At 43.1% G+C, this 13054-nt stretch overlaps 1 protein-coding gene across 2 annotated transcripts in view; it reads left to right on the forward strand.

The window, feature by feature from the left end:
- RNF144B (ring finger protein 144B) overlaps positions 1-13054 on the forward strand; it is a 153783-nt gene that overhangs the window by 58524 nt on the left and 82205 nt on the right. For both annotated transcript variants that reach the window (XM_077269952.1, XM_077269953.1), the window contains exon 2: positions 4687-4885. In XM_077269952.1, coding sequence (XP_077126067.1) covers positions 4721-4885 — 165 coding nt within the window. In that variant the 5' untranslated portion in view covers positions 4687-4720. The remainder of the gene's footprint in view (positions 1-4686; positions 4886-13054) is intronic.

The following is a 13054-nucleotide window of genomic DNA, read 5'->3' on the forward strand; positions in this document are numbered from 1 at the left end:
TTCAGTCGCTTTGACTTCAAGCTTCAGTTTCGACCAGGTAGCAAGAATACCAAAGCGGATGCTCTCTCTCGATCCTTACAACCCAAAGAGGTGGACGACGTTCCTTCACATACACTATGTTCCAAATTATTATGCAAATTACATTTTTCTCTGATTTTCCTAAATGGTTGGTGTAAATGAGTCAGTCTAATAAGTCATCACCCGATAGAGTATACATCAAATTTTATTGAATAAACCTCCCAATGATAACAGTATAATCTCCAAAATGAATAAAACCTCAAAATGTACTGTTCCAAATTATTATGCACAGTAGAATTTCTAAACATTTGATATGTTTTAAAGAACAGAAAATGCTAATTTGTGGAATTTGCAGCATTAGGAGGTCACATTCACTGAACAAAAAGCTATTTAACTCCTAACAGGCCAAGTTACTTGTTAACATAGAACCCTTCTTTGGTATCACCTTCACAATTCTTGCATCCATTGAACTTGTGAGTTTTTGGAGAGTTTCTGCTTGTATTTCTTTGCATGAAGTCAGAATAGCCTCCCAGAGCTGCTGTTTGGATGTGAACTGCCTCCCACCCTCATATATCTTTTGCTTGATGATACTCCAAAGGTTCTCTATAGGGTTGAGGTCAGGGGAAGATGGTGGTCACACCATGAGTTTATCTCCTTTTATGCCCATAGTAGCCAATGACTCAGAGGTTTTCTTTGCAGCATGAAGATGATTTTGCTCCTGAAGGCACGTTTCTGCTTTTAATACCATGGAGGAAAGTTGTCAGTCAGAAACTCTATATACTTTGCAGAGGTCATTTTCACACCTTCAGGAACCTTAAAGGGCCCTACCAGCTGTTTCTCCATGATTCCGGCCCAAAACATGACTCCTCCACCTCCTTGCTGTTTTTGCAGCCTTGTTGGGACATGGTGGCCATACACCAACCATCCACTACTCCATCCATTTGGACCATCCAGGGTTGCTCAACACTTATAGTAAACAAGAATGTTTGGAAATTAGTCTTCATATATGTGTGGGCCCAATGCAACCATTTCTGCTTGTGAACACTGTTTAAGGGTGGCCGAATAGTAGGTTTATGCACCACAGCAAGCCTTTGAAGGAGCCTACACCTTGAGGTTCGAGGGACTCCAGAGGCACCAGCAGCTTCAAATATCTGTTTGCTGCTTTGTAATGGCTTTTTAGCAGCTGCTCTCTTAATCCGATGAACTTGCCTGGCAGAAATCTTCCTCATTATGCCTTTATCAGCACAAACACATATGTGCTCAGATATAGCCACAAATCTAACAGTACGATGATCACACTTAAGTTTTCGGGAGATTTCTAATGTTTTCATCCCTTCACCAAGGCATTGCACTATTTGATGCTTTTCAGCAGCAGAGATCCTTTTCTTTCCCATGTTACTTGAAAACTGTGGCCTGCTTAATAATGTGGAACATCATTTTTCAGTAGTTTTCCTTTAATTAGAATCACCTGGAAAACTAATTATCCCATGTGTTTAAGATTGATTTTAGTGAACCATTGAGCCCTGAGACACAATACCATCCACGAGTTTATTTGAAAAACAAAACAATTAAATCTTTATCACACTTAAATCCAATTTGCATAACAATTTGGAACACAGTGTATTATTGATCCCGCAAAATTCATCACGGTAGCTCCTGTGAGTTCTTCCTGCTCCGCCTGGTAAGACTTTCGTCCCGCAAGACAAGAGGCTAGAGGTACTTCGCTGGGGGCATTCTTCAAAGATTCCTGGACACGTAGGAATCAAGAAGACTCTCAATCTTCTCTCTCGCTATTACTAGTGGTCGTCACTTCGTCAAGATGTGCATGACTTTGTGGCCACCTGCGCAACTTGTGCTAGGAATAAAGTTCCTAGAAAGTTGTCTTCTGCATCCTTTGCCTGTGCCGGAGGGTCCTTGGCAGCAAATCGCCATGGATTTCATCACTGATTTACCTTGCTCCTCTGGTTGCACAACAATCTTGGTGGTAGTGGATCGATTCTCCAAGATGGCTCATTTCGTTCCACTCCCTGGTTTACCTTCGGCTCCGGAATTAGCCAAGATCTTCATTCTTCAAATCTTCAGGCTGCATGGCTTACCTCAGCGAATCGTATCTGATCGAGGGGTACAATTTACGTCTCGTTTTTGGAGAGCTCTCTGTAAACTTCTGGGCATTTCTCTGGATTTTTCCTCCTATCATCCACAGACCAACGGGCAAGTGGAGCGTATTAATCAGGTGCTAACATCTTATCTACGCCATTTTACCAACGCCCATCAAGATGACTGGGTAGAACTTCTTCCCTGGGCAGAGTTCGCCCATAACGACCATCCCAACGAGTCGTCTGGCAAGTCTCCTTTTCTTGTGGTATATGGACGTAACCCTGGTGTACCTCTTTCTGTGCCTCCGTCTTCTGGCGTTCCAGCAGCTGATGTCCTTTCTCATGACTTTTCTCAGGTTTGGCGAGAGACAAAGGATGCTCTTGTTCTTGCTGCTACACGAATGAAAAGACATGCGGACAAAAGAGAAGGGATCTGCCACCGTTTCATCCTGGCGACAGTGTGGCTGTCTACTAGACACATTCGCTTGAAAATTCCATCTTACAAGTTGGGACCTCGCTATATTGGCCCTTTTGAGATCCTTAAATGCATTAACAACGTGGCCTATAAATTGAGGTTTCCTGCTTCGGGTCCCTAACGCCTTCCATGTCTCGCTCCTTAAACCTGTCATCCTTAATAGGTTTTCTTCTCCTACAGTTTTTCCTTTACGGTTAGGGGATGACAATACTTTTGAAGTGAGAGATATTCTGGCCATGAAGAAAGGTAGAGGGAGGGCTTTCTTTCTCGTCGACTGGGAGGGTTTTGGTCCTGAGGAGAGATCTTGGGAGCCTCGTGGGAATATTAATGCTCCTCGTATTTTGAGAAGATTTCTTGACGGTCATGGGAGAGGGAGTCTTAAGAGGGGGGGTACTGTTTCAACTGACGCTTCTACTTATCTGTCCAGGCGTCGCGCTGGCTCCTCCTCGCTCGCACCCATTCCCGCTGCGGGTTCTGCTGCAATGTCCGTCGCCTCTCTTCCTCCTCGCCTCTCTTCTCTGTTGTGAACTCTGTTTTCGGGCTCCCTCTTGTGGTCACTGGTGGTATTGTGTGACTTTTGCTTTGGGCTCCCCCTGGTGGCTTTGTTTGTTATCCTGCTGGTCTCTGGCTATCAGCTGGTTCGTTATCCTCTGGGAGGTTCCTATATAGCTCTGTTTTACTTCCACTTCTGGCCGGCTGTCGATGTAATCAGTGCTACTCAGATTCCTTCTGACTACCTTGCTCCCAGTCCATCCAGGATAAGCTAAGTTTTGTTTGCTCTTTTTTTGATCAGCAGTGTTTATCATGTTTTCTGTTCCAGCTTGCTAAAATGTAATTCCCTCGCTTGCTGGTTGCTCTAGTGGGCTGAGTTTCTCCCCACACACCCGTTAGTTGGTGTGTGGGTTCTTGAAATCTCAGGATGGATATTTTGTAAGGGTTTTTTATTGATCGCATAGACCCCTGCTCTATTTTCTGCTTTCTAGTACTAGTGGGCCTCTTTTGCTGAATCTGATTTCATCCCTATGTATGTGCCTTCTTCTTACTTCACCGTTAATATTTGTTGGGGGCTTCTATATCTTTGGGGATTATTTCTCTGGAGGCAAGCGAGGTCTTTCTTTCTCTTTAGGGGTAGCTAGTTCCTCAGGCTGGCTCGAGACGTCTAAGAATTTTTTAGGCACGTTCACCGGCTACCTCTAGTTGTTTTGGATAGGTTCAGATTTGCGATCAGTCCAGTTACCATCACCCTAGAGCTCGTCCTTAGTTTAATCACTTGCTGATCTATTTGTGATCCTCCGCCACTAGGGATCATAACACTTCTCGTCTCGCTGTCTTTCCCTCCATCGCGGTCGTTGCTGTTCCCGGGCTTCCTGTGCGGCCGGCTCCTCCTCGCTCCAGACGTCTTCCTGGTTCTCTGTTTCCTTCTTCTGACACTAGGGGGCTTCAGCATGGTGCTCCTCTTCCTGCATTCTCTCGGTTAGTCTCTGCTCCATTCAGGTGCTTTAGGGCACGGGCGCGGACTCCTTGTTTAAATTAACTCTTTTCTGCTCCCTCCCAGCAGTCCTTGCCTTCCAATCAGATCTTGGCATCAGGTATATCTGGCGTCTCCTCCCTACCAGCGACGTCTGATTATCGTGTGCATTCCATGCAAGCTTCTGGCCCCGTATCTGACTCGTCCTTTTTTCTGTCTCGCCTTTTCGCTAAACTCTTCTGAGTAACATCAGTCGCACTTCGCAATATCTGCGGGCTTGGCACAGTCGTGTGTGTGTGTGTGTGTGTGTGTGTGTGTGTGTGTGTGTGTGTGTGTATAAGGGTCTCTCAACTACCCCCACCCTCCCAAAATGGTGTCAGGGATAGGATTCCAGCATGTCCTACTTTGAACTGCGGATGATGATTTTTGTTCTTGGCGAGAATTTGTCAGCATCTCTTGTAGAGAACACAACAGTGCTGTGTAGGGCGAGCACACTTGTGTTATGTAGGATTTGGGGGAGCTAGCTGCTGGTCAAACCATCGTCTGACTAACATGTATCTATTGTGTATGGGAAACCTGTGACCTCTTTGTAAAACTGTACATTTTGTTTCCATTATTTTATCTTCTAGTACGGAGCGGTAAAGATGCCGGTTTAGTAAAATCATGGCTTCTGCTGGTAAAATCTGTCATCATGCCATGATGAGTGGCAATTCGGCTCCTGGGGACTTGGCTCTGGAGCCTCTGGTTATGTGCAAGCTGTGTCTATGTGAACATTCTCTTGATATGATGACCACCCTTAATGAGTGCAGCTGTATCTTCTGCACAAAGGTAAGAAGTTTCTTTCACAGTTGATGGTAAATAAATAATATTCTAGGGTTGAAAGTGTAATAGAAATAAAATTCACCACTTTCGACCACACCAAATTTCCGGATAATTTCTCCATCAGGCCTTCCACAGCCCTTAGCAATATGCTAGATCCTGAATTTGATAGGGTTCAGTAAAAAGCAAAATACTATGCATACTCCATATAATTTTCAGTTTATGAATTAAGTCTTTTTAGGCTAGCATGTCTAACGTGGGCAGAATGAATAGTCCTTTATGCAAGTGTTATTTCAGTGTTTTATAGCATCCTGACAAACTGCAGAAAAATGCAAAATTACATACTCCTTCAACATATTAGAAAAACAGCACTAGACTATACAGGTTTATTTTTGCCTGGGTAGGTATACATATTTTTTTTCATGTACATCTCTGTGCATTATACACGTCGTAATTTGTTAGAGACAAAACAGAACATAGTAACTTCATTCCACTTACTGGGCTGCTTGCTGAAGTTTTGATAAAATCCCTGTTTAATATTTTCACTAAAGTACTAGTGAACCTGTGGCCATGTAGTCTTCCATATTCATGGATTCAGTATTAAGAGAACTAGTAGATCTGCACCTAAAACATACTTTGATAAGCCACCTGGGGACTATGCCTATTGGATTACTAGTTTGAGGCTTCTCCCTGCCCCTAGACTGACAGGCCCACCCTGTGTTCGTTACCCATGTCCCTATGAGTCCTTTCTCTAAGCACAGAAAGACTAAAGTCTCAAGGTCTAACATTTGGATAAGGCCTCACTCACACACCACTTTTTTTTTTTTTTTTTTTTCCGGTATGAGAAAACCAGAAAAACCCAAATATTCGCTCACGTACAGTGTGGGGGAAAAAAGTATTTAGTCAGTGAACAATTGTGCAAGTTCTCCCACTTACAAAGATGAGGCCTGTAATTTACATCATAGGTAGACCACAACTGAGAGTCAAATTTAGAAAACAAATACAGAAAATCACGTTGTCTGATTTGGCAAGATATATTTTTCAAATTATGGTGGAAAATGAGTATTTGGTCATTAACAAAAGTTCATCTCAATATTTTGTTATATATCTTTTGTTGGCAATGAGTGGTCAAATGTTTTCTGTAAGTCTTCCAATGTTGGCACACACTGTTGGTAGTATGTTTGCCCATTCCTCCATGCAGATCTCCTCTAGAGCAGTGATGTTTGGGCCTGTCGCTGGGCAACATGGACTTTCAACTCCCTTTAAAGGTTTTTTTATGGGGTTGAGATCTGGAGACTGGCTAGGCCTCTCCAGGACCTTCATACAGGGGCATCTCACAAAATTAGAATATCATCAAAAAGTTAATTTATTTCAGTTCTTCAATACAAAAAGTGAAACTATTATATAGAGTCATTACAAGCAGTGATGTATTTCAAGTGTTTATTTCTGTTAATGTTGATGATTATGGCTTACAGCCAGTGAAAACCCAAACGTCATTATCTCAGTAAATTAGAATACTTTATAACACCAGCTCGAAAAAATGATTTTAAAATCCGAAATGTTGGCCTACGGAAATGTATGGTAAGAAAATGCACTCAATACTTGGTTGGGGCTCCTTTTGCATCAGTAACTGCATCAGTGTGGCATGGAGGCAATGAGCCTGTGGCACAAATGAGGTGTTATGGAATCCCAGGTTGCTTTGATAGCAGCCATCAGCTTGTCTGCATTGTTGGGTCTCGTGTTTCTCATCTTCCTCTTGACAATACCCCATAGTTTCTCATAGATGGGGTTAATGTCCGTTTAGTTTGCTGGCCAATCAAGCACAGTGATACTGTTGTTTTTTTAAACCAGGTATTGGTACTTTTGGCAGTGCGGACAGGTGCCAAGTCCTGCTGGAGAATGACATTTCATCTCCAAAAAGCTTGTCGGCAGAGGGAAGCATGAAGTGCTCTAAAAGTTCGTGGTAAACGTATGCGCTGACTTTAATCTTGATAAACACTGGATCTACACCAGGGGATGACATGGCTCCCGAAACCATCATTGATTGTGGATACTTCACACTAGACCTTGGAAATCAAGGTCCCAGAGCCTGGAGGAAGAGTGGAGAGACAGACAATCCAACCTGCTTGAGGTCTAGTGTGAAGTTTCCACAATCAGTGATTGTTTGGGGAGCTATGTCATCTGCTGGTGTAGGTCAACTGTGTTTTATCAAGACAAAAGTCAGCGCACCCGTCTGAGGAAATTTTAGAGCACTTCATGCTTCCCTCTGCCGACAAGCTTTTTGGAGATGGAATTTTAATTCTCCAGCATGATTTGGCACCTATCCACACTGCCAAAAGTACCAATTCCTGGTTTAAAAACAACAGTATCACTGTGCTTGATAGGCCAGCAAACTCGTCTGACCTTAACCCCGTAGAGAATCTATGGGGTATTGTAAAGAGGAAAATGAGACATCAGACCCCACCATGCAGATGAGTTGAAGGCAGCTATCAAAGCAACCTGGCTTCCATAACATCTCAGCAGTGCCACAGGTGGATCTCCTCCATGCCATGCCACATTGATGCAGTAATTGATGCCAAAGGAGCCCCAACCAAGTATTGAGTGCATATACATTTCAGTAGGGCAACATTTCGGATTTTAAAATCAATTTTTCAAGCTGGTGTTATAAAGTATTCTAATTTACTTAAAGAACCTAAGTAATTTCCCTTGGCTGTAAGCCATAATCATCAACATTAACAGAAATAAACACTTGAAATAGATCACTCTGTTTGTAATGACTCTATATAATGAATTTATATTCATATTGAAGAACAGAAATTAACTATTTGATGATATTCTAATTTCGTGAGATGCACCTGTATGCTTCTTAAGAAGCCATTCCTTTGTTGCTCCAGCAGTGTGCTTGGGATCATTATCATGCTGAAAGACCCAACCACTTTTCATCTTCCATGCCCTTGCTGATGGAAGGAGGCTTGCACTCAAAATCTCACGATATGGGCCTATTCATTCTTTCACGGAACAGTCATCCTGGTCCCTTTGCAGAGAAACAGCCACCCCCATGCTTCACAGTAGGCATGGTGTTCTTTGGATGCAACTAAGCATTCTGTCTCCTCCAACACAAAGAGTTTTGTTTCTACCAAACAGTTCTACTTTGGTTTTATCAGACAATATGACATTCTCCCAATACTCTTCTGGATAATCCAAATGCTCTCTAGCAAATTTCAGATGGGCCCGGACATGTACTGGCTTAAGCACGGGGACACGTCTGACACTGCAGGATCCGAGTCACTGGTGGCGTAATGTGTTACTGATGGTAACCTCTGTTACGGTGGTCCCAGCTGTTTGCAGGTCATTCACTAGGTCCCGTCCCAAACACCCCCCCCCCCCCCCCTGTGTGGTTTTTGCCCACTGGCTTTACCACTCTGGCGGAGAAAATTGCGCGGGAGCCCACGCCAATTTTTTCTGCGATTTAACCCTTTATTTTACAAGCTAGAGCGCCCAAATTTTGCACATGCACACTACTGACAGTAGTGTGGAATATGCAAAAAAAAAAAAGATATGAGATGCTTTACTGTATGTAAACCATGTCTCATATCCTGTCGGGTTTGTGAAGGAGAGCAAAAGCCGGCAATTGAGTTAGTCTATGTTCACATTTGCGGTCTGCGCCGCAGCGTCGCCGCATGCGTCATGCGCCCCTATATTTAACATGGGGGCGCATGGAAATGCGTCGCACTTGCGTTTTGCGCCGCATGCGTCCCTGCGGCGCACGCGTCCAGGCGCATTGGACGCAGCAAGTTGCATTTTTGCTGCGTCCAAAATCAATCAAAAAAAGGACGCATGCGGCGCAAAACGCAGCGTTGTGCATGCGATTTGCTGCGTTTTTGTTTGCGTTGTGCGTTGCGGCGCCGATGCTGCGGCGCACAACGCAAATGTGAACGTAGCCTTACCGGCTTTTATGCTATCTTGCGCTGAATTGTATGTGTGTGTGTATGTATGTGTGTGTGTATGTGTATATATATAATTTATTTTAGACGATGGATCCATGATATGTCCATTTTGCAAGCCTGAGCAAAAAATTCGCCATACGGATGACACACGGATACATTTGTCCTTAAAAATCGCATCCTCGCATTGAATACGGAACAGTGTTTTGGGAACATTTCTGCGTATTATGGCCGTAAAAAAACGGACCGTATTTTCATACGCTGAGTGTTACGCCGGCCTGACTGTTTGAGGTTGTGTACAGGTGTCTTTTCTATTGATAACAAGTTCAAACAGGTGCCATTACTACAGGTAATGAGTGGAGGACAGAGGAGTCTCTTAAAGTAGAAGTTACAGGTCTGTGAGAGCCAGAAATCTTGCATGTTTTTAGGTGACCAAATACTTATTTACCACCATATTTTGCAAAATCTAGAAAATCACTGTCTGATTTGGCAAGATTTATTTTCTCATTTTGACTCATAGTTGTGGTCTACCTTTGATGCCAATTTCAGGCCTCTCTCATATTTTTAAGTGGGAGAACTTGCACAATTGGTCGCTGACTAAATACTTTTTTCCCCACTGTAATGCTTAAGCAGAACTTTATTTAGTAATTCAGTAGTCCAGGAGATTGTTACGGTACATGTATTATTTTAGCAGAATGCATTTTTACCCTTTCCAAGCCTTTAACTCCGTAGATGGGTAGGACATTTTTTTTCTTTAATTTTAAGTGTTGGGAACACAATTTGTGGCACTTACTAATATATACAATATCAGTCAAAAGTTTGGATATACCTATTCATGCAATGGTATTCCTTGTTCTTGTTGGAATGTGCACATTGTAGATTCACACTGAAGGCAGCAAAAGCAAGAAAGATTAAATGTGGAAACAAGGATTAAAGAAATGGGTGTGAAACATACCAGAATATTTGTTAAATTCTAGATTCCTCAAAGTACACCATTTTTACTCTGGTGACACGCTCTTGGCAGACTCTCGTGCAGCTTCAACAGATAGTCAGATATGCCTTGTGAAGAGTTAATTTGTAGAACCACTGGCCTTCAGAAACGGTTTGCCGCCATTGGCTGTGTTTTGCACCCAGTTCCACACAGTTCTGAGCACTATAACACAATTGTCCTAATCTAGAATATAGCAAGGGAATCAGTTAGCACAGGATGACTGTTCAAACCAATTACAGGCACTCTGTGAATCATGAAGTGGTCAAACATTTAACTATACCTTTCCACCTGCTTATTTTTCTCTCCATCTCCTCTCACCTTTATCAAGCCAGAACTGTCAGAGATAAATTCACTCAAATGTTTGGCCACACCATGATGCTCCAAGCGCCTGTACTCTGTAAGAACTGATTGACTGTTCAAGCCGTGTACCTTTTTTAACTAAGAAAAGAGAAATGACAATCTGCTCTTAGTTTATTCGTCATGGTTGGGAGGGAGGTACAGGCAGGAGGCTGTGCATGGACTATCGCCACCAGGTGTTCAGCTGACATTACAGCTGACAACCGGCACTCACAGCAATGAGTTGCCCGCACCACTTCCAGCGGTTTAACCTGCTAATTGCTGCGATCGATAAAGATTGCAGCATTTCGAAGGTAGTCAGAGGGATGGGAGACACACAGCTCTCCGATTGGCCCCCCCGTGATGTAATCAAATATGTCAGGACGACATCCAGGTCACCAGTTCGCAAACTTGTTACGCCATGCTCAGAGTATGGTATATCAAGCTTGTATGTCAGTACAGCACTGACAGTTTATAGCGCGATCAGAGCTGTCAATGTGAAAGTCCCAAAGAGGTACTAAATTAAAAAAAAAAAAAGTAAAAAAATCACCTAAAAATATATTGTACTCCATAATTAAATATTTTTATGGAAAAAAAACCCCCCAATAAAAAGTACACAAATTTGGTATATCAGCTTCCGGAACAACCCGACCTATAAAATTGTCACACTAGTTAACCCCTTCAGTTTACACACCGTAATAAAGATGAATAAAAAAACAATTATTTACCATCATACCGCCAAACAAAATGTGGAATAAAACACTATCAAAAAGACTAATGTAAATAATAGATATCACTGAAAACATCGTTTTTGTCCTGCAAAAAACTCTCACTTGGACATTCAGATTGAAACCCCCGATGTAAGTGCTCCGCATAGAGCACAGGATATATGTGATCCCAAATGGTAAATAAAATATTCCCAATAAAAGCTTCAACGCAGTCCACAAAAAAAAGCTAGTCCACACTCTGGTTCATAATCTGTTAATGGAAGCATTGCACGTTACTGGGAGTACAAAGGCTCTGGAAAAGTGAAATCGCTCCTCGCCAGACAAAAGATTTTCAGCAGATTCTGTTCTCCCAAATCCAAATGCCCCCCTTCTTGTGCCTAATCAACATTAAGCATCCTCATGTTTGGCATTTCTGTAGCGGAGAGAGCCCACTTAATTTACATGTGCATGTCTCCAGAAGCATGAGCTGGGCGCTACCGTGTACTGGTGACTATAACATACTGGGCACTACAATGGCAGTTTGCAATTTTCACTCAGGAACGTCCACTACTGCTTGTTTGCGGAAAACGCCCATGGAGTCAATATCTTCACTACACCTGTAGATAAATTCCTAAAGGGGTATAATTTCCAAAATGGGGTCACTTGAAGGGGGATTTTTGCTTTTCTACCACTTAGGGGCTCTGTATATGGAGGCCACAAACTATTCTAGGAAATTCTGCCCACCAGGAGCCTAATAGCACTCCATTCCTCCTGAGTCTCGCCGTAAGGCTAAGTAGTATTATACAGCCACATATGGGGTACTAGATGGTGGCCCGATTCTAACGCATCGGGTATTCTAGAATATGTATGGCCACGTAGTATATTGCCCGGCCACGTAGTATATTGCCCGGCCACGTAGTATATTGCCCGGCCACGTAGTATATTGCCCGGCCACGTAGTATATTGCCCAGCCACGTAGTATATTGCCCAGCCACGTATGTCACAGGTTAAAAAAATAAACATATACTCTCCTTCCGCAGGCGCGTTGTAGTTCTTTCGCCTGTGTGGGGTGCAGGCGGCAGCTTCCGGTCCCAGGGTGTGATGACGTCGCGGTCACGTGACCGTGATGTCACGGCAGGTCCTTCTCGCGCAGGACTTATGATGACGTCGCGGTCATATGACCGTGACGTCATGGCAGGTCCTTCTGCCAGACCATCCTTGCCACCGGAACGTGCCACTTGCATGGACCGGTCACCGGAGCATCGCGAGGAGCGGGAAAGGCGGCGGATGGTGAGAATATAATGATTTTTTATTTTTTTAAATTATTTTTAACATTAGATGTTTTTACTATTGACGCTGCGTCAATAGTAAAAACTTGCTCACACAGGGTTAATAGCGGCGGTAACTGAGTGAGTTACCCGCGACATAACGCGGTCCGTTACCACCGGCATTAACCCTGTGTGAGCCGTGACTGCGGGGAGTATGGAGCGGGCGCCGGGCAGTGACTGCAGGGGAGTAGGGAGGGACTAATCGGACTGTGCCCATCTGATTGGTCGCGGCAGCCATGACAGGCAGCTGGCGCAACCAATCAGCGAATGAATATCCGTGAAGGAAGTTGCCGACATAAAGACAGACAGAAAGACGGAAGTACCCCTTAGACAATTATATATATATATAGATATAGATTTCTACATTCAAGAAGAAATTGTGGGGCCAATTTTGGTGTAAATTTTACCCATTTCCCAGTTTGAAAATGCAAAATCTGGGGCAAAAATTAAATCTTGGTGATAAAAATATATATATATATTTTTTTTTCTTCACTGTCCAATGGTAAAAAATTATGACACACCTGTGGTGTTAATATGATCACTGCAACTCTAGATGATAAATGTGGTTACTTATGGGGGTTCTGCTGTTCTGGCACCTCAGGGGCGCTGCCAATGTGACATTGCACTCTCAAACCATTCCAACAAAATCTGAACTCCAATATGGCGCTCCTTCCCTTCTGAGCTTTGCACTGTGCCTCAAAAGTATTTTTTTTTACCACATATGGAATATCTGTGTAATCGGGACAACAAATAGTTTTGGGGTCCATTTTCTCCTGCTATTATTGTGACAATGAATAATATTGGTGTTAAAACAACTTTTTATAGTAATTTTTTTCTCTCATTTTCACAGATGAGGGTTGTAAAAATTCTGT

Source organism: Ranitomeya variabilis, chromosome 6 (assembly GCF_051348905.1).
Source record: "Ranitomeya variabilis isolate aRanVar5 chromosome 6, aRanVar5.hap1, whole genome shotgun sequence".
Lineage (NCBI taxonomy): Eukaryota > Metazoa > Chordata > Amphibia > Anura > Dendrobatidae > Ranitomeya > Ranitomeya variabilis.